The following is a 22178-nucleotide window of genomic DNA, read 5'->3' on the forward strand; positions in this document are numbered from 1 at the left end:
CAGAGGGCACAAAACAAGAGCCAACCCTTTGGATTTTTTATTTAGTTATTTTTTTGACTTTATTGTAGACAGACAACTTGACAACAAGACCAGAAAAACCTGCTTCTGCTCTCAGATGAGGTTAACCGCACCACTGTAGCACTCTACATGGTAATTCCTGTTTAATGACACCACTCGAATAGACTCTGTAGACCCCTAAAACAACCAACAAATGAAGGGAAATTGTTATGATAATCCCTCAGGAACTGATTACTGCTATTTGCCGTTAATTCAACAATGAGTTCAGCTCACCTCAGTCGGCAGTATTGGCACCCTGCAGGTAGCACACAGAGGAGCTCGGATCCTGAAACCATGGACAAGTCTCAGAAACAAGTCACAGAAACTGAACAGTGAAGTCACTCTGGGTGTGACTCATCTCCAGCCTGTCTGACAGGGTTTGGTTTCATCTTTTCTCTGAAGTGTGAGTTAAAAGGCCTGTCTCATTGTGTAGATCCTGTATGAGAAACTCACTTGTGGTAGTCACTGATACAGTAGACCCTGCTGTCTGTACCCACAGAGAAGGGCTGACCCTCCAGGCTCTGTCTGCAGACCACACAACGAAAACAGGACGGGTGGTAGGACTTCCCACGAGCCTGCAAGACCTGACAGTGCAAAATAAAAGCTACTATTACATTCACTCAAGCCTTTGATACCTTTAGTTACTAGTTACCAGTTACTAGTTATTCAAAATACAAAATAAAATCAACAAATAAATGTTGATTTATTAAACTGAATTACTCTATTAAACCACAATCTATCAGCCCCACTTTTAATGGACAAATAATTATACTCTATTCATAATATACTATGAGTACTTTTACTTCTGGTAATACTATGGTATTGCTACTTTTGCTCAAGTAAGAGATCTGATCTCACCATGTCCATGATTAAATACCCACAGCTGGTACACACTTCTGCAGGTGGATGAACTCCTGAGTACTACAGAAAACATAAAATATTAAATATAGCATTAAATATATGGCTGACTGCTGTAAAAGATGGATATGAATCACATGTATGTGCAGTATTTAACTCTGTGTAGAGCCAAACCTACCAAAAAATCGTCCTCACAGTAGATTCTTCCGGACACTGTATAAAATGGCTTGCCACTGAGCTTTTTACCTAAATATGAAACAAAGGACAAGGACAATAAATGAAGTAAATATTTCCATAATGTGACATTTGAGAACATTCTTGCTCTTTAAAAGACCAATAGAGCTGAGATTTAAAGTATTAAAAAAACAACAACAAAAATGTGAAAACATTAAAAAAAAACATGACTGCAATAAAATCTATTGATTAATAATTATATTGGAAATAAAGAAGGTGCAGTAAACACACAAACTAAGCAAAATAAACAAGACAAATGAAAGTGTGTAAGTAAAGGGTAACTTTATGACTTGTTACATGAGTCAAAAATTCTCTTTTGCTGCATTTACTGCAGTGGCTCTGTGATATTCAGCTTTCCCTATCATGTTTAACATGTGCTGCTTTGTGCTCAAGTCTCAGATCTGTATTTCAGAGTCATACAATCAACCAGAATTAGTTTATTAGCTCAATTAAAGACAAGCTTTTCACAATAAATCCTACATTTCTGAGCCTCCTTTATGAATCAGATCAGCTGAGTTTTTTGGTGATTTAAAGTCATGTGCAGGAGCTTCTTTTGGAATACAATGTTCCAGTGCTGGGATGTAACTGAGTACATTTACTTAACTACTGTACTTAAGTCCAATTTTGAGGTAAATAATACCTACGCCTGCCCAAATCTTACTTTTTACTCCACATAAGTTACTATAGTTACTTTGTAGATTCAGATTATTAATGCAAGATATAAAGAAACTAAATATTAAGAAACCCTGCAGCACATAAAGTTGATAGATTTAGTGATGATTACTCATTAAAACATTGATTAGTGGGCCATTATGCATAATGAGTACATTTATTTGAGTTATTTCAAGCAGTGTGTGACCTATACGGTGGCTTTTTGCCCCTAATCTCTCACATGATTCATGATGATGATCAGAAAACAGAAATGTGGGCAAAATGGCACAAAAGACCACCCAAAATTTCACAAATCATGTTTTCAGGGGAATTCATGTTTCCCCTGACTCCCCTGTAGTTCACACCCTGACTTCAAGCATATGTATATTAAGTATTTTTTTGTGCTTATACATAAGTAAGATTTTAAATGCAGGATTTTTACTTGTAACAGAGTATTCCTACACTGTTGTATTACTACTTAATCAAAAGACCTGAGTGCTTCTTCCACCATTACACTTTCTACCAAAACATCAAAAGGACTCACTGCAAACGCTGCAGGTGAAACAAGTGTGGTGGAACAAGCGTCCCATCGCTCGGCAGGCTTTCTCATCAATCCACACAGTTTTACTGCAACCTGTACAACTTCCTGAATCCAGAAGAAACACAAGGAACTTGGTCACTGTGAAACCTGATCCACTCAAAGCATACTGTACAGACTGACAACACACTCACACACACAGACTGAACAATCATCTGAATAAATGACCATTAAAGAATATGTCACAAAAGTAAATATTCAGATCGTTCCTTCCTTACCAAAGTAAAGACTGGAACTTGAGTCCATCTCCTGCATATGTCTGTCTTCTGGAGTCTACTGTATGACCGTCTGGGGGTCTAATTTTATGTGTGGTGCAGACAGCTGTAAGGGGAGCTGCTATCAGGGTTTATGGGTGTTACATTCAATGCTTTTGGTCTCTCTTCAGACCCCTTGACTCCGCTGAAGAGGCTGGCTGAATGGGTGGCAACAGATGAGGCCAACTGGTACTTTTTAGCATAAGCTGCTCCTGGTGTTTAACATGATTTCTAATTTTTCAATGAAATGGAGTTTATTGTCATCATAGGAACTAGGTGTAAAATAAAAATATCACTAAACTATGAAGCTGAAGTCAGTTCTGTGCCAAGAATAACTCACTTTATCAGTTTTCTTGGTTTCGATTGTTCTACAGTGGTGGAAGATTTATTCAGATCCTTTAATTAAGTAAACTCACCAATATAATAATGTAAAAGTACTGCATTTACCATCTTATATCAGTAAAAGTCCATTAGTATTATCAGCAAAAGGAACCCTTGCTCTATAGCAAAATCATCCCTATGATTGTTTTATTATTATATATCATATGATTTATTATTTTTATTGATGCGTTAGCATGTAAGAAGCTTTCTAGTAGTTGTAGTTGGTCGAGGTGAAGCTTGTTTAGCCTTGTTTTGATTATAAAATGAAATACTCTGAGAATGTTAAGGGGAAATGTCTTAATGTTACAATAGCATTTGTCCAATCATCTGGAGTACTGAGTACCTCAAAAGTGTACTTGAGTGTAGTACTGAAATGAATGTGCGTGGTTACCTTCCACCTCTGTGATTGTGTGACAATGAATGAAACAAATGAGGTTCAACAAAAGCAACGGCCCATTCAAATCTCTGACCTACTTTCAGATGGAGCGCTGGAGGATTTCTCAGGTTTTTGCATGTTAACCAGCGAGAGGAGACAACAGACAACAAACAGTCCTACGTTATTCTGTATTCAAAATCAACTAAATGATTCCCATCAAAATTATAACAAAGCTTTCATTCTTATGATTATTTTGCAACACATCCATACAGTTTATAGAACATACAGTTGAATAAAGTTATTAAACCAGGATGTTCAGAGCGGATGAATCCGACCATGTTTCTACTGAATAGGTGATGTAAACAAAGACAGGATTTGTTTCTGATATGTGAATCACCCCTAAATGCATCAGCATAAACCAGATGGAAGTAGCTTCAGCATCTTAAATATCAGTGAATAGTCATCACAGTTGCCCTCCAGACTTACATCAAACCTAAACTGATACGGTGGTGGAGGATCACTTCAAACCGGTTGGGGAAGCCACCCAGATGCTGAGTGAGACAAATAAGGGCTCACAGGCCAGATTTGCAGCCCTAGGTTTCAGTCCTTAAATAAAGAGCGCTACTCTGGAAATGACTGGTGCTAATGTAACTTTTATTAATCTGTCAGCACATGTACAAAATATTTAACAAGCGTCCTGAAATTAGAACATGACTCTGCTGCTCATAGATCTTGTGTTACTGCCCTCATGTGGACTGTTCAGATCTTTCATTTATAAAACTCTGACCTACCAAGCTCAGAGTGAGGAAGATAAAAAGAAAGTTTCATTCATGTTTTCTATAATTTTTTACATATACTCTTTTTTGTCATAGTTCTTTCTCTTATTTATATCTCATTTTTTTATATTTATATCATAAAAAAGACAGCAGATGTGATGACAAACAAAAAAAGAATCTACTTGGATACTTTGGAAAACTGACTAATCATTTCACAAGTCTATCATAAACAGTGCTCATAACATCATCTGACATGTTACGCAACCTTTAATGTCTTCAGACTGGCATACAATACACCAACAGCTCAGAGTTAAATGTGTTTAACTGTGTGAACTCTCCTGAAAAGGCCTCAGAAAAGAAACTCTGGCCACGAAACTCTCCACAGCACATGTTTGGCCGTCCTGGATTTACAGTAAGAGAGGAGGGGAGGGGGAGGTCTGACAGCTGCTGATTCTTCACTGAGGTCCCTTGTTGAGACTCTCTGAAGCTGTCTAAATCCACCACACCGCCCACTCCGCAAGCTGTCAGACTGGTTCAACAAAAAAGCTCAGTGTCACTGTGTTGGACTGTATAGGTGTGTGTGTGTGTGTGTGTGTGTGTGTGTGTTTCTGCTTTGGGGGATCAAGGTGCTGTTGCAAAGACAGAAAGATTAAGACAAGTAAAAGTTTTCACATTTCCACTCCTCCATCTGTATTGTTTACCTGAAATTAGACTAAAGAGGTTTATTTTAGACATTCTGGGTACATTAATGAGGCAATGAACTGCTAAAGTGTTTGAAAATGTACCACAGATGTGTGTTTGTGAGTGGTCCTGCCCTGAGGTATACTATCTGTGCAGGAATGTCTGCGTCATGAGGCATGTGGAGGCAGGAGAGAGCCTCAGCAACATGGGAGTGCTGATCACAGTATAGACCTACCATCACACATCACACACCAAACACACTTAATCATAATTTCATCATCAGTTCACTGTGGATAGCATGCAGGTCACCAGGCACAAGATGATTTTTCAATTATTGCTCATCTAAATATTCCTCAAGGGGCTGAATTTTGTATTCCTGCTCTCTATGTCTGATATGAATCCACCTGTAGTTATATTTATGAGTGTTTCTTGGTGCCAAAAGCATAATTTATTTGGGATAATTCAAACAGAGAGTAACCTCCACTCTGAGCTTCGATTCCACACCCTTCCTCTGCCTCATTTTTGGGGGATACACAGCACAGTGCCAACAATCCCTGGCATGTTTGGCTGATTATAAATAGGGCAGTCATTGTGGCACACAGTGTGGGAAGTCACATAAGGACCCGTGTACGATCAGAAGTCCATACTGTCTGTATTCAGTCCTGCTAAAGGGTACAAGGGCTGGATCTGCTCCTCCTCACCTGTCAAGTTTGAACAGGTAACCGTAGCCTGTGGTCCACGCCCTCCGCTGCGCCGTTGCGCACAGGTATCACAGAGCAGGAAGTGGCTGTCAACGCCGTCGATGTTGCTGTGAGGTGAATGAAAACGCAAATGTGTATTTGAGAGACAAGCAGCAGCTTTTTTTTTCGGGATCAGGTTTTATATTTTCTGCGTTTTATTTTTTAAAGAGCGGGAGAATCATTTTCAGAGAACATGCGGCTGTGCGGGACGTGCGCGCTCCTGGGACTTTTGTTTTGGACGCTGTTCGACTCATCAGGTGAGATAAAGAGTCTCTCTTAGCATGAAACATGACGCTTGACTGTCTGATGAGACTTTGTTTGCCCCCTTTCCCCTCTCACTTTACACGCCCTGGTGTTAAATTGTGGCGTCATTTTAAGATCGTGCCAATTAGGTCAAACTCAGTGGGGGGACTTCTTTCTGTGTGTTGGGATAAAACGCGCTCATGTGGAACCTCATGCAGAGCATACATGATGAAGTGAGTTGTGTGCTCTGTGTCAGTACATCAGGAGATAATGAGGAGGTGAAGTCCATGTGACTGATGGACATTTAGTCTGACTGAAACAGATAGCTGACTTCCAGACCTCCATTTTCAAAAAGCTTTATGAGGCGTTTATGGCGCTTCCTGGAGGCCTGAATTCATCATAGCTTCATTAATGATTGACAACCAATCTGCTGATGAAATATGAATTTGGCAGGCCTTGCATCATGTTTTTCTGTTGTTGTTTCATCTCTTTCTTTCCTCCTTCTGATTTAATTCATTTGAAAAATCACCAGCAGCCTATTGATTGCATCCTCCTCTGTATTGTTTGTGGAAATTATCATATTATCTTCATATTTATCCACCAAACACGTCTGTTTGAACCCAGTGGCTTCCTTGACACACCCATTGTTTTCTGCAATGCTGCAGCATTCTACTTGCTTTGCTGTCAAGTCTTTGCAAGTTCAGGTTGTGAATTCCTGCTTTGTTTTTCTGTTTAAGCTCGAGCAGCTCACCACACAATGTTTTTAAAAACGTCAGAGTAAATGTTCATTTAAATCTGCTGTGAGAAAACTGTCACCAGACTTTATGGAAATGACTTTTTGGTTCATGCTTTGGGAGTGGCCTGTAGTCTAGTCTTATTGGAGGACGGTTACACACGTAGATTTGAGAATTTTCAGGGTATATTTTTGATTTCAGATAAAAATTCTAACAATTCTTGATCATGACATGATCCAGATCTCCAGGAGAACCACCTCATTGAAGAAAATCTCCTTCAGAGTGATAGATAGTTGATCATTATGTGACCAAATGGTCTTTTGAAATATTCCGATGCTCTGAAATAATGAGTCACAGAAATAACATGGGACATGTTGGACGGCAGGGCTGTAATATGTGTGTATGCAGTTGGTGCATGTATATCTGTGTGTATAGGTGCAGGCAGGTGTGTGTATATACTTCTTTTCTTTTGTTTTCTTTCCATGCATTCTGTTTCTCAGATTTCCTTGCTTAAGTTTGAGCAAAATCAAAAAATAGAAATCATAAAAATGACGTGATGATTTGGTAACACATCTCTCTAAAGCACCTGATAGTTTTCCAATAGAAAGGAGATTGAAAATCTGAAATGATGACCAACTCACGGTACAGTATTTGTCAGTGCTTTCTGGTGGGCAAACTCTGTTCAGTTCAGTTCAGTTCAGTTCAGAGCTTTATTGTCCCTCCAGGGGAAATTTGATTTGCAGTGACAATGCAACTTACACAACAAACAATAAATAGACAAACAGTGACATAGAACAATGACGCAAAGTAAAGCAACCAAAACTTGATTTAAACAATCCTAAATGAAGTTAGAATATAAGTGACAGAAGGCAAAAAGTCTATAAAAGATAAAAAGATAAACAAACAAATGCCACAAGAACAGTGCAATTTAGGAGTTGTGCAAATTAATTGCATTGATTGCACGTGGAACAAAGGAGAATTTATACCTATTTGTTCGTGCCCTAGGTAGCATGTATCTCTGTCCAGACGGCAGAGAAATAAATTCCTGCAACAATGGGTGGTCAGGGCTAGACAGGATGGACCGAGCCTTCTGTAGTACTCGTCTGTCAAACTCTGTAATGGAGACACAGTTTGTAAGACCTCAAACCTAAGTTTTTCTGTACCGTGCTTTCTTTGTTACTTATCGACTGACATTTCCACAGATACTGACATGTCTGCAGTGGGCTATTATCAGCTTATGTATCAGCCTAGCCGAGTAAATTTTAATAAATTCTAATTCAAACAGAGACAGACAGTGCTTTGAACCACTCAGGCTGCACTGAAACTACAGTTGGGACTACACCAGGACAGAGTGAAACCAAAGCTGCAATGTTTGTTTTCAGCTGCTGACGTATAAAATTACAGTTGAAACTAACAGTGTCAACTAAGTCTGTAAAATGATACAGTTCACCACGTCAGAGTCAGATGTGACAGAAACAGTAGTTATTCACGCTTTTAAAAACTGGTTCACCTTGAGGTCCACTCTTTACTCAGCGCTCTGATGACTCATGATAGTCAATGAATTTGCTTTGGTTTGTTACTACACAGCGTGGGGATAGGTGTGCCTGGAACCGCTCTGTTTACTCAGTTGTTAACAGAAAACGGTCTGTGAGGTGTTGAACTGATACCCTCAGGTGTCATACAAGAGAGCTGGTCAGCTCTCTCTCACAGGCTGATGATGGTGGTGAGATAAAGTCTGCCCATTTTCTACTCAGCTTAACCCAACCAAAGCACTTCTTCAGGTTACTGATCACATTTTACCACGTCTTTAGGCCATTTGCAGCTAACTGCCTCTGATCTGTTCCCTCAGCATGCCTACAGGCGGTGATCCGACCAGACAAAGGCTCGACTGTGACGGTGTCCACCGAGCTGCCCTTGGATCAATGTTCCGTGTGTACAGTCAGCGGGGTGAATGACACACAGACATCCTGCCTCTCCTCTCAGTCTCTGGTACCCGAGGTGGAGATCAAACTGCTGTTTAACTGCTCCCAGCCGATTGAACAGGCGTACACTGTGGTGATTGCTCGCACCATTGGTGAGTTTACTGGCCCCGTTTAGAGTTTTTAAGCATGATGTCCTGGTCTATTTTGAACACTTTGGAGTTTTCCCATATTTAGTTTATGCATTATTAGTCTTTCATGAATGTAATTATTAGAATAACGATGTATCAAATCTGTGACAATTTAAAAGGGGTTACTCATAGAGAATTATCACTTGAATCTACAAACCTCCTCTCCTTTACGTCACTTTAAGACATAATTAATAGATTTGCACCTTTATATGAGAGTTGAAATTCTTAAACCAATCTGTGCGTCTTCTCTTTGCCTTTTAATTTGAATCCAGAGTGCACTAAGGATGCCTGCAGTCCCGCAACAGAAAAACCTCAACCCTCCATCCTCACAGAGTTCACCAGAACCTTCACCTGGGAGGTGAAGGCACCTGAGAAGATACTTGTGAGCCTGGACATCCTTGGACCGGGACTGATGGAGATGTCACAACCATGCCCTAATGGAATTCAGTATTTGGTGGCCACATCCAAAACAAACGACAAAGACCGGATCCAGTATTGTGAAGGCGGTTCTGTGACTCGTTTCGACCTGCTCAACGAAGCTGTTGTGTCTCTGCAAGTTAAACCAAAGGCTCAGGTTGATTCTGTGTTGTTCCAGGCCTCTGCTGGACCATTAAGTAAGAAAATACTAATACAAACTCTTTTTAAGAAAGCCAGTTACACTGCTGATCTTTAGCTGGAGCACCAGCAGCTGTTCTTACCCTAGTTCGAATGTATAATAATTATACCACTCTCATGTCTGTACACTTAATATGAAACTCTTGCTAGAAACTGGCTAAAATAGCTTAGCACAAAGACTTGAAACAGGGGGAATAGCTATACTGGCTCTGTCCAAATGTAACATGTAATATTGTTTAATCTTTACAATAAGTACTACACACTTAACTCACTACACACATCTGTTTCACAGGGGCGCCAGATTATTTCTCGGTCAATGTCAGTTGCCAGGCAACCAGTGGAGGAAGTTACTGGTCCTGACCAAGAAATTTGATTAAGCAAATGTAATACATTATGTTGTGAGCTTAGAGCCAACAACTGCAGTCCCTCAAATGGCCTCTTGAGGCTGGCTCTAGAATAAGTCAGTCTCCATAAGCCCCCATATTAAAATTAAATAAACATGTTTACAGCCTGGTACAGAAATTGGTTTTGGTCTCGATAGCTAATTTCCCCATTCATGACAATTGTACTGAGGGTGAATCTTTTATAAAACTTACATGTTCAAATGATATTAAAGTTATGCAATGCAATTAAGAGGATGGCCGCTTTGATTGACAGGTGGGTGCCATCACAGGTGGCTTGTTTAAGCAACCAGGCCTTATTCAGTCCACCTCAGCTCCACCTACGCTCCACCTTATTTAGATTAGCTTCGAGCCAGCGGAGGCAGGACTGCCAAGATGGTGTTTTAATACTGTCTATTGTCATGAATGGGTACTTTCCCGTTTCCAGTCTTTGTGCTAAGCCAGTTTAACTGCCTGCTACATATATTGGAGTGGTAAGTGGTAAGAACTTTACACACAAACTACGATTAACTTGTGCAACCCCATCCTGCCGTCTGTCTCACTCTGTCCTTTCTATCCCTTTTAGAGGGCCGAAAAATGGACATAACTGTTAATTCCAGCACGACTGTGGTCGTTACGCGTAATCCTAAAGAACCTGAATGTGAAGTGTGCTCTATGGATGGCTCCACTCCCAACTGTAGCCCAACAGAAAAGACACTGACCAACGTGGAAAAACTCTCGCTGGAGTTCAGCTGTCTAAAACCTCAGGATGTGTACACTGTGATGATAAAGAAGAAAATAGGTGAGAACTGTGAATGCTACATGTTGTTGTAATAATTAATAATAATTAGTAATAATAAATAAACAAAATTATACAACAAATGAATAAATAGTAGCTGAAACAAATGCAAAAAATAATAGTTCAGTTATAAGAGTAATAATTTTTTGGTAATGAGTAAAAGTTTATTTCTGTATTTCTAAATTTCTACCACAGAAATGTAGAAAAAGATAAATAAACTTAAAATTACATATATTCAGAAATCAACTGTAATTGTTTAATTCTATATTTGTTTAAGCATTTTCATTTCATAATTTCAGAATGTACATACTCCCCATTCATGATACTGCAAGTCTAGGCTCTTTCTTTGCTACACACACACACACACACACACACACACACACACACACACACACACACACACACACACATAGATGCCTGTTAACAAATTCAATTTATCATTCTTGTTCCTCAGAATGCACAAAGACTTCCTGCTCTCCTGCTGCAGGAGCAGTTGATCCCGACCTCTTTAAGGACTTTAAAAGATCCCTAAAATGGGACATTAGTGTTCCAGAGAGGACTGTATTAACTTTGGACTTCCCTGGTGGATTAAAGGAGATGTCGGGAGCAAACAATTGCCAAGATGGCCATGAGTACTCAGTGAGTACAACCAAAAGTGATGGAGAGATCAAAACTAAGAGCTACTGCAAGGGTGGGACAGTGTCTAAGCTGGATCTACTCGGAGCGACGATTGTGAATGTAGAAGTGCCCAAAGGAGGAGAGCTGGACTCAACAGCATTCAGTGTGAAAGCAGCACCAAGAGGCGAGTTCCCTTTCCTTCAGTTTGTCCAAAATACAACGCGACTATGCTCGTCTGCTGAGTTTGTTTGTTCATTTATTCAGGACAATAGTCAATATCAATCAATCGAATCAATAACATCTTATAAATATCATATAAAATGAATCTACATATCATAATTAGTATGCTAATAATGTTGCTAATATAAACTTACATGTAACAGAATTTCCCTTTTTATATATTTTTTATGTGAGCAGTCATTGTGCTGAGAAGTTCTGAGTCTGATCAATGTCTTATTATACTACTTTTCTCTGTAGGTGGCAGAATGATGTCCGTCACTCCTGATCCTGACACCATCATTCTTATCCAGAGGGAGCCTGGCGAGCCGGACTGCAGTGTGTGTGAGAACGTGGCCCCCAAACAGAAATGCAACCCACGAAGGCTTGAACTAAAAGATCCTACCAACACTTCAGTAGAGTTTACCTGTCCTCGACCTCAGGACGTCTTCAGTGTGAATATCAACAGAGATATTGGTATGAAGGTTAAAAAAGAATTTGATATCCATATTTTATTCAGGATTTATTGTCAATGTAGACCTGAGGTCTTTTCTGTCAAAGATCTGTGGCAGTAGAGGCAAAGTTTGACTTGCATTTTTAAATTTTCATGACCCAAACTCCTGCTAGAGTCAAAAGATACATGCATGTCATGTTCTTTTCGTTGTTATTTTCTTGTCTACATAAACCTAAATAACTGAATTCTTCAAATTTCAGACTGCAGAGAGACCACCTGTTCGGGTAACATTGTTCAGGTCGAGTCATCACTGTTCCCAGACTTCAATCGGACCTTCACCTGGTACCTGACAGCTGACCCCACTCGGACGTTTCAACTGGACTTCCCTGAGTCAGGAATGCGGCAGATTCCCAGCACGGAAACCTGTCCAGATGGGCACTCATACACTCTTAGTATCTATGTGCGTTCTGGGCCACAAAACATTGGTACCTTTTGCAAAGGAGGAACTGTGACCACCATCTTGGGTCTATACCGTGGCTCTATGTCTCTAAAGGTGCCTGGGGACAGGAAGCTGGATCCTGTTAACTTCAAACTCACTGTTGGACCTGAGACAACCAGTAAGTTCATAAAGTTGTCCGTTTTTACTTCTGTATCATGCCAAACATTTGGTCTATTTCATCCAATATTGTCATTCATTCAATATTCTTGCTTCTAGTGGCCTTTAACAAACACAAATCTAAATCACAGCTCGACAGATGAGGCGAGTTCATCATTTCCTTTGCATGTTTCAAACCACAGTATTCTCTCCTTGTTTCTCTCCAGTGGTAGCCATAGTGAAAGTCAACCTTCCACGAGGTGTATCGGAGACAGACTTCATCACAGCCAACTATCCTGGTGATTTCCCTGATGACCAGCAGACGCAGTGGGACTTCACGGTGCCCGGCATGCACAACTACTCGATGCATTTCCTTGACCACACAGCTCCAGAATGCCTCAACAAAGAAGTGGAGGTGGAGTACCACCAAAATGGCAAGAAGGTGACCAAACTGACCCTGACGGATCCTCAGCCGAAACATCAGCAGGGCAACTTTAACATGGTGCTGAAGAACTGTAAAACCAACAGGACGCTACAGGGGCTTGCGTTGAAATACAAAGTGTCTGTAATGAGGAGTGGTCATCCAGGTAAAACACAAATCCACGCAGGCTGATTTTAGTTTTATTGATACATAGTACAAAAATTTTGAAGCTTCTTCGCAGTTTGTACCTCAAGTCAGAGAACTAAGCCTCTTTTGATTTTCTGATAAAATAATTACCCCGATCTTTAAGAAGACTCTACCAACCTTCTGGATAAAAAAAAATGTCTGTTGCACATAAAATACATTTTTTTAAAAACCAGTTATCAGTTATTTAAGTGTATATTTTCAATATAAAGATTTTCTGAACAAAATAAGACACAATTTTCTAGCAATCTTGATCAGGAAAAAATGGTTAATAATCCTTTTTCAGATTGAATATTTTTCCTTCCAGATGGTTGGTAAGGTCTTTGAAGTTTTTTTTTTTTTTTTTTTTTTTTAAAAAAATTTTTTTTTTTTTTAAAAAAGACCTCAAAACACCAGGGTTATGTGAGTCCAAACATACACAACTTTACCCATAGAAAAACATAATTAATCATCCAAATATGGGTCAGTCCAGAGTTTTATTTTATCCATCAGCCTGTGATGTTCTATGCAAAGGTTACATTTTATGTATTATGATATTAGACAAAAAAGAATTACCTGTTTTATTTGAACATTTATGATAAAATACTGTCACGCTAAAAGCTATGGCTACTAAAATGTCGTCTTTTCATGTTTTCCTGTTAGTTCTGTGTACGGTGGACCTGACCAAACACCAAGGAGTGTCCCTGCAGATAGAGAAAGTGGGTTCTGATCCATATTGTGAGATGAGCATCGACTCTGAGGTCAAAGAGAAGATAAATGTGGCTGCAGGCACTAAGGCCAGCCTCTCATTCCTCGACTGTCCAAATGAAGATCTGCGATTGACCGCCAGTAAAGTTATTGGTACGATGTTTTTATTTTTGCATGTTCATGAAAAGCTAAAATAACTGTAGGTTTGTCAAAATTTAAGCAAAGCATTTATAGGAATAGTTGAGTTTCAGGGAATAGAAGAGAGAGTTAGATGATAAGATTGATGGCTCTCGTGTCTGAATGGTAAATATGAAGCTTAAAAAATGTGTAAACAAACCTGTCATTATATCCGTTGAAAGTAGAACTTTTGTTATTCCTTCAGCTGGAAACTTTCATTTTGTGTCTTTTTAATACCAGGGTGCCAAAATCTGGCGTCATGTTCTCCGACTCTCCTCACTGTGCCCAAACTGGATTCATGTCTACGGATGCCCCTCCACAGCTTCACCTGGCACATCCGCATCTCTCAGGACAGAACAGTGGACCTGATGTCGCCCACAGGGAGTCTTCGACAGTCCCTGCCTGGCCAGGAGTGTAATCATTCTCTCTCCTTGCATGTGGTGGAGGGAGATGGATCTCCTATTGGCGATTTCTGCTTTGACGGAAGCATCGAGAAAGTTCAGGTGCACGCCAACGTCTCTGTTACAGCCACAACCCAGAACTTTCACAAAAGGAAGGCCTTTCTCAACGTCAGCTTCACTCAGGAGATCCCAGGTAAGACATGGACCTACTCATGATGCCATATGAGATTAACCACTTTGTGAGAAAATAATGAAAATTGTCATATCAGTGTGTAAAATGTGTGTTTAAATATTTCTTCTCACTAATTAATCAATTAATTGTGTCAGCTCTATTCTATTGTCTTTTCATTAATTAACATGTGTTCTGAAAGGTTTTACAGTGTTTCCTTTTTTTTTGCTTGGTTCAGTCTTAATGCTCTAATCGACGTTGTCTCCACACTGTAAGCTTACACATTGTACGCCAAACCAAGCAGCTAGAGGACAAGATATTTATCTCAGGAGTTAATTCAGACCCTGACGGAGCTAAAAAAGAGAGGAAATATTGGACTTATGTTCATCAAGTGGACACAAACACGACTCCAAATGAATGATAATGTTGCTTTGTAACGGCTGGATGTGTAACTAAGCAACTGTTTGCTCACAGATTGGTTTTTAGAAGGTGACACTATATCAGTGTTTACGGCTCAAATAAATGAGCACTGCTTGCAGTTCAACCAGAGACATGTAGCTGAACTGCTTTGACTAACTTTATCAACCGTTTTTATCCAGACAGAATAACAACAGAATGCAACAAGTCCAGACGTGAGTGTTTTGTGTGACAGGCATTCTGGGTGATGTAATGCAGTAGAAGCACTGTGGATGAGAAAGATTAACATGATTTGATAGATTGCTGCAATAAAACAGAATACAATGCACAGAAACGTACAGAATAATGATATTTGACATTTTACGAGCCAGAGCTGAAATAATGAGTCAGCTAAGTGATTCAGCAGAATATCAACCAGCAAGAGTTTTAATATTCAAATAAATATTGAAACTAAGATGATTGGTTTCAGCTCCTTAAATGTGAATATTTGCTGGTTATCTTTGTCCTCAGGACAGGAAACAAAATACTTTTGGCTTTTTGCTTGTTGGATAGATAAACAAGACGTCACGTTGAACTCTGAAGAAGAAATTGTATTGGAGATTTTTCACTAATTTCTCCATAGACCAAATGATTTATTGATTGGTTGATTAAGTACATAATTTTATTTAGCTCTAGTAAGATAATCTGTCTGCATTCTCCTAAAATCCATCTTGCTGTCGCATGCTGTGATTCTTCACTGTAACCATGGTCAAATAGAGCACATTCACTTTACTTTTCAACTCCACACAGGGGCACTGTTGTACCACAAATGTTGGAGACACCTATTAAATCTGTAGACCAGCAGAGATTAGTCACACAGAGGATACAGTACTGACATTTCCATCTCTTTTCAGAGACCATTATTTACAGAGTCAGTCCAAAGATGTCATCCCCATCCCTGCTGGCCACCCCCAACTGGCCTCAGGGTATGAACCCTCCCTCCACCGTATCCTGGATCGTCACTCTGCCGAGCCAGTATCAGGCACTCATGCAGTTTGTCAACATCAGCCAGCCCAAATGCAAAGACAGGCACACCTCCATCAAGGTGAAGATGCTCGGGCAGGAGGAGGAGATCATGAGCCGCAGGGAGGACGAGCAGGCGGAGGATAAGTTACTGGTGCCACACAGTTTCTATCTGAACATGTCCAACTGTATCCCAGACGAGGGACAGTTTGGTGCAGTGATCAAAATCACTCTGCAGAAGAAGACCAGTAAGCAAGCAGGGCTCATTTTGTACACAACAATAAAAAAATCCATACTTTGTTAAAGTTAAATCAGTTAATTATACCATGTGTTGATTTTGCCACTACAGATCTGTTGGCCATCCTTCTCGGGATAGCAGGAGCTCTTTTGCTTTTGCTCATCGTGCTGGCTGTTGTATGCATCGTCACAAAGTGAGTACACCTGCAGCAAGCAGTACTACTCCTGCTTGCTGATTGTCAAATTATAAATAATAAAATGTAAATAAGAGTAAACGATAGATAAATTATATGTTAATATATGCAACTAAAGAGCTGAAAAATAAGAAAATGAAATAAAAATGGACAAATAAAATGTTTTTATTGATTGAAAATTTTGAAAGAAATGAACTCCTTTTTCCTTTTTTGCAAATAATTGCAGTTTAAGAAAAAAGTACGAAGTTTTGGTTTCTTTTTTACACGTATTGGTTTTTTTTTAACCAATATTATGAATTGATATATTATTTAGTTATAATTTTGACATAATAATAATATAGTATATAGTTTTGAGAGTCCATACTAAGAAACTGATATTAATTGGATGTAATATTGATCTGTAAGTGGTGCCTTTTGTTGACTCTTTCTTATTGTCTTCTTTCATCATTTCAAACAGGAAAAAGAAAAAAGACAGGATGAACAAGGAGTCGTCCATCTACATCGGCAAAGGGAACATCTTCCGTCCGGGTGATATGCACTTTACCAAAAGTCGGTCTGACAACGAATCCCACGTCTACGACTCCATAGATGAGACAATGGTGTATGGCCACCTACTGGGTGACTCCTCCAGCTATGCCGACAGCATGCAGGACCACTTCAAAGGGATCCAGGTGGACTCTTATCAAACATTTACAGGCCCTGTTGATGGAGGGCTGCCTGTAATCAAAGAGCCAGACCACGAGCCTGAGATGGACCATTTCACGACGTTCCTGGACCCATCTGAGACTTTCATCCCATCCCGTCCGCGCACTCCTATTGACCGACAGGACAGCCTTGGCTTCCAGGACCGCAGGATGGTGGACAATGAACTTTACACGTTCAAGAGCACGGGCGATATGAACCCGATCCGGCTCTCCGGTGTTGACATGGATCCACAGCCACCAATATCGGAGGAGTCCTTGTAGTGCGTCAGGACTGTAACCGCATGATGGACTGCTGTTACTAAATTCTTGTTACAGCACCGAGTATGTGAACTTTGATCACACTCAGGGAAATCTGAGTTCGATGAGCTTCTGAATGTGACGTGTACGTCGTGTTTGTCAGGACTCATTTCTAAAGCTTCAAGAGCAGATGCTGTGATCCTCTTCATAAAAGGAAGTAGCTTTCTTGACCTGTGTTTGACGATAAGATAGATTCTATTCTCATGTCTGTCCAGTGAATATAAAGCATAGCTTAGCATAAAGACTGAAAACAAGGGGAAACAGCTAGCCTGGTCTATCCAAAGGTAACCCACCTACCAGCACCTCTAAAGCTCACTAATTAATTCATGATATCCGTTTAACCTGTACAGTGACTTTCTGGAGTCTTGTAGCTACTCAGAGTCACTGCTCTCAGATAAGAAATAACCTCATAAAAATAGGTTTTTTAAATTCATTTGGATTATTATTATTATTTTTTTAAATAAATAAATCAGACATAACATATTATTAAGTGAGCTTTAGAGGTGATGGATGGTGCATTTTTGTTGGCTAGCTGTTTCCAATCTTTGTGCTAAGATAAACTAGTTTAGCTTATACAAACATGGGAATGATGTCGGTCTTAAGTCTCATCTAAATCTCAGGAAGAAAGCAACAAAAATGTCTTTTCTTTTAATGTTTGATTAGTTTAGTTTTATTAAATTTCTGTCAATGTGGCGTGGACTCAGGAGAAGGGACTATGGAAAAAATATGCAAGTACCTCTTGGTTCTTGTTTTAAAAGTGTTTTTACTGTATATTATTTACTGGTGTGTTTTTGAGATTTGTTTTTTATTTACCTGTAAATACAATTTAGATTTAGTGTTTTTTTTGCAATAAATTTGAAGAAAGCGGTCTGGTGCAGCAGTTTACGTCTTGAGGTAATGACTGCCATCATACTTCATTTTCCCCTCTTATGCTGAGACAGTCATCTTTTACATTCTGGGTGGTGAAAACAATTTAGACCGCAGAAACTCTGGCCATGACCAACAGTATGAAGGAGGGTGTGGAAGACTTCAGACCTCAGAACAGACTGTTTGTACTGGAAACAACAAATGTGGAAGCCAGGTTTACATATCTGCACCACATTTCTTGCAGATGGAGTTAATTTAGCGTTTTTGTTGTAGTCTTTCAGTTAGATTTTATTTTTTTTTTGCTAGAAGAGAAGATGTACCTCTCCTTAGCATGAAAGTTGTATCTTCTAATCTTCTTATCTAAGACAAACATGTTGGTATTTCCCAAAACATTTTCTTCAAGAAATCACAGAGAAATGAGTTTTCATTGTTTATTTATTGATGGTCATTTAAAGTTACATCAGGCTAGACATTATAGGAGGCTACAAGACTAGCAAATCTGAGTTATTTTTAATTTTAAAGCAGTATCATGTATTATTGTGGCTCCATGCGAGTCTTGTCGTTAAAATACAGTAGTTATGAAGAGATGTCAGAGTTTAAACCGGTGGTTCTTAACCAGTGAGTCATGGAGCTGGTGTAATAGAGGTGTGGATCTGTGGAAAAACTAGAAAGTTACACCCAGTTTTTACATTTGTGAAAGGTGCAAACACACACACTTTTGTAGTAGTATGCAAGTATGCTGATATTTTTGCATGTGAACATCCAATATATATTTTTTGACCTTATTATTATCTTGTACAAAAATCTTTAAACAAAGGCAGACATTGCTGATTCACGTGGAGGAGATCATGTCCTTTGTTTATTCTAGACTAAACTATGTTCTTCCTGGTTTTATTGTGACCACATGGAATGCTGCAAATGACATATCAGCAATTCACTTTAGTCCAAAATAACAGCTTTATATATCAAAGTCTCATGCAACTGACTGAAACTTCTGGAGTAGAATTTAGTCCAGATGCAAAACCAGCTGAGAACCACCGGCTTAAACCTCCTATTAGAATAGCAGACAAAGTGGCATTGCAGCAAGAGTACACAGTGAAAGCAGCTATAAGCAGCTATAACCATGCGCAGTCTATGAAGAGATGAATGGAATCAAACAATGTTGAACTGGCAGATGGAGGCCTTCTCCTCGCGACAGTTCTCGTCAAACCACTTCCCACGGGAGGTCCCAGAGAGAATGGCGCAGTTCTGGGAGTGACCTCCATCTGGCTGAGGGGACCTGCTGTTGGACGTGTCCCAGTTCTTGTATGTAATGCTGGTTCCGGTCTGGTCAGCCCAGGAGCCCTCGGTTATCATGTCGTTAATGCCCAGCCAGACCTGCTCATCTGGGCCGATGCTGTGGTGGATGTAGTCTTTGAGCTGGTCGTTCTCATTGCTGGATGTGGGCGTACTGAGGACACCACCCAGGTTGTTACAGTCTTCGCTGGCAGCGTGATAGTGTTTTTTCACAGGGTCAGCCAAGTAACACTTGCTGTGGATCTTGATGCCTTTCAAACAGACTGAAAAGGCAAATAAAAGCAGGGCATATGGTTAGATAGACCTCAATAGAACTGTACTGAAGATGTTTAGATTTGCAGGAACAACTGGATATCATTTTGTGTTCCAAGCAAGAGGTCAGACAGTGGTACACCATGTGTTGTCCAGATTAAACCTTCAGGTTCAAAGACTACACATGTATCCCATCTGTCTTTATTTTTAAGAGAAGACTACCACAGACTGTTGACTCTAAATTTAACACATCTTTGGTGCCATAAACAATATAGTTTATGTCATCTATCAATAATTTCACCCAGCTGCACCTCGAAACATTTACATTGTAACATGCCACAGTGTCCACCTCCTCAGCTGATCATCAAGGAGGTACAGCCACAGAATTGTGTGTCTAAAGCTGAAAGAATTTCATCTTGTTTAAGGCTAATTTATAAGTTTAACTCTGATTCTGATTTTATCTGAGCCACAGTTTGATTAGCCTATTAGGGAGCCCCTATTGACCCCTCCACCTGTCGCCTGGACCCAGGCCTTCTGTCTTTCAGTGACTGCATGGTAATTTCATTAAAACAACTTAGCTTAACCAGAGCACAATATAAACCAGATCCTTGCTTTCTGGGCCCTTCAGTTGTAAAAAAAAAATCTTCTTAAAACTCAGTTTTACCTTCTGCCAATTAAAATTCAATTACTGAAATGAAATAATTATATGATTGGTCACTCTTTCTTTAAACAGAGTTAACTTAGCTGAAGTGATGCTGTAATGCCATCTAGTGGTGTAGTTGCTCCACAAACATGACAGACTTCATAGAAGAGGACCATGGATGTATTATCAGGCCTGGATAAGGTGTCACTGCTTCCAGTTTAGTTAAGTGGCCACTCATGGTATTGCAACAACACGTTTCACTGTGGCCCAAAATCATTTTCTTCATATGTCTCCATAAACAAAGTGGATTATGTCTCTTTCTATTTTTTGATGCATGACGGTTTTATATTTGTAAAACTTTCTAAGTGATTTAAACACCCATGATGCCCAATATCCAGTTCTATAATCCATGCATGTTGAGGACCCACAGCGTCTGTTGACATAAAAGCCTCATTCTAAGGTAACAAAAACATAAAGATTATTATTTTTAGCTGATTACACACCTATGATGGCAGAGTTATAGATATTATATTCCATTTCTGCCATCTTATGCAAATGGAGCCTAACTGGACCTTTAAGTCTAGATTTGGACGCACAAAATTACATAATAATATATAACACACATCAGTTGATTGAAAAAACTTTTGTTCCCAGTTCCCAGATGGCAACAGAGCTTTGTTCAGAGACTTATGACAGAACATAAACAAGATCAAATTTGACCCGGCCGTTCAGAAGAGGAGCTTACCTGTCTGCAGGGCTTGTTGTTCCTTCAGTAGGTTGAGCTCCTGGACAATGTTGTCGATCTGTTTCTGTAGCTGCTCAACAGCAGCATCCTTTGTTGTTTCTGTTACCAACAACACCAGACACAAGATTCATACATAGGTATTTGTGCATGCTGATCTGACAAATAATAAAATACTTTCTTGGTTAAAAGCACATGATTATAAAGAAAGCATGCTGTTTAAAGAAAAATGAGAAAATTCAATTTGATAACAATATATCAAACTCATAACAGAAATATAATATTCAGATAATTTGTCCTTCCTCTTGCAGATTGTGATGTTTTCTACCTTTTTTCACTACCCTCTTCTTCAGTGGATTCTGCTCAAGTGAGCAGTTTACCAGCAGTAGTATTCCCAGCAGCACAGACACTCCTTTGAACGCCATGATTAGACCTGTTGAATGAGGCTGCTATGACGTGGATGCTTGCAATTTATCCATCCCTTTCTCACTCTCTCACTCACTCACTCACTCACCCTCCCTCCCTCTCCCTCTCCCACTCCAAGCAAGGAAAAATACTAAAGTCCAAAGCCATTTGCAGGAATAACAGTCCGACCTCAGTAGTTTGTGTGTGTGTGTGTCCCATCTGGTTCCAGAAGCTTCACATGGAAGGCCAGTAGGAACCAGAGCCTGGAAAGCAGGTGGAGACTGGCAGACAGAGCGAGACAGTGAGAAAGAAATAAACAAACATTGATTCAACTGTTGCATAAAATCCTAAATAACTTGGTTAGTTTGTTTCTTGGCCCAAAAGATTAATATTGAAATCAAAGGGACAGAGTGAGACTTTCTTTCCAATGATGCTGGCCAAAAGGTGTTCTGGAAGTACCTAGGTATGGCCTCATTGGGAAAAACTGATGTTTCTGGCAGCAGTGAGACACTTTGAACTTTGAATTTGCCTGTTTATGTACCTGCTTCATCCCTTATTTTAAATTCTGTAGAATTTTATGAATCAGTCTCTCCATTTTTTTTTGTTGTTGCAAAATCTCCAGGCGTAAGTGGGAGTTTGTTTTGGACCTGCCTGCACTCAGCCAACACACACGCCCACAACAGTCTGAGGGAA

The 22178-nt window shown here is 39.7% G+C and overlaps 3 protein-coding genes across 5 annotated transcripts; 1 reads left to right on the forward strand and 2 right to left on the reverse strand.

Moving 5' to 3' along the window:
- Positions 1-77: 77 nt before the first annotated feature.
- limd1b (LIM domains containing 1b) lies at positions 78-2728 on the reverse strand. Its single transcript, XM_019264220.2, has 7 exons — positions 2617-2728; positions 2345-2446; positions 1094-1161; positions 916-978; positions 511-641; positions 292-343; positions 78-195 (listed from the first exon to the last, which is right to left on the reverse strand). Exons 1-7 carry the CDS (start codon positions 2651-2653, stop codon positions 112-114), a joined length of 537 nt encoding a protein of 178 aa, XP_019119765.1. The 5' UTR covers positions 2654-2728; the 3' UTR covers positions 78-111.
- A 2781-nt stretch (positions 2729-5509) lies between these two features.
- On the forward strand, positions 5510-18102 carry cdcp1b (CUB domain containing protein 1b). 3 transcript variants are annotated; one of them, XM_027287266.1, is made up of 15 exons: positions 5510-5681; positions 5775-5863; positions 8433-8657; positions 8966-9307; positions 10275-10490; positions 10942-11289; positions 11583-11798; positions 12036-12392; positions 12598-12957; positions 13638-13835; positions 14100-14453; positions 15029-15061; positions 15740-16096; positions 16198-16279; positions 16737-18102. In XM_027287266.1, exons 2-15 carry the CDS (start codon positions 5800-5802, stop codon positions 17242-17244), a joined length of 3660 nt encoding a protein of 1219 aa, XP_027143067.1. In that variant the 5' UTR covers positions 5510-5681; positions 5775-5799; the 3' UTR covers positions 17245-18102. The 3 variants fall into 3 exon arrangements, with proteins under 3 accessions (XP_027143067.1, XP_027143066.1, XP_027143068.1); XM_027287265.1 differs by having other exon boundaries at positions 5510-5863; XM_027287267.1 differs by lacking the exon at positions 15029-15061 and having other exon boundaries at positions 5510-5863.
- Positions 18103-18564: 462 nt separating this feature from the next.
- Positions 18565-21543, reverse strand: LOC104922534 (tetranectin). Its single transcript, XM_010735378.3, has 3 exons — positions 21409-21543; positions 21084-21182; positions 18565-19706 (listed from the first exon to the last, which is right to left on the reverse strand). The coding sequence occupies exons 1-3, from the start codon at positions 21503-21505 to the stop codon at positions 19300-19302; spliced, it is 603 nt and encodes a 200-aa protein (XP_010733680.2). The 5' UTR covers positions 21506-21543; the 3' UTR covers positions 18565-19299.
- Positions 21544-22178: the final 635 nt, after the last annotated feature.

Source organism: Larimichthys crocea, chromosome XIII, assembly GCF_000972845.2.
Source record: "Larimichthys crocea isolate SSNF chromosome XIII, L_crocea_2.0, whole genome shotgun sequence".
NCBI lineage: Eukaryota > Metazoa > Chordata > Actinopteri > Sciaenidae > Larimichthys > Larimichthys crocea.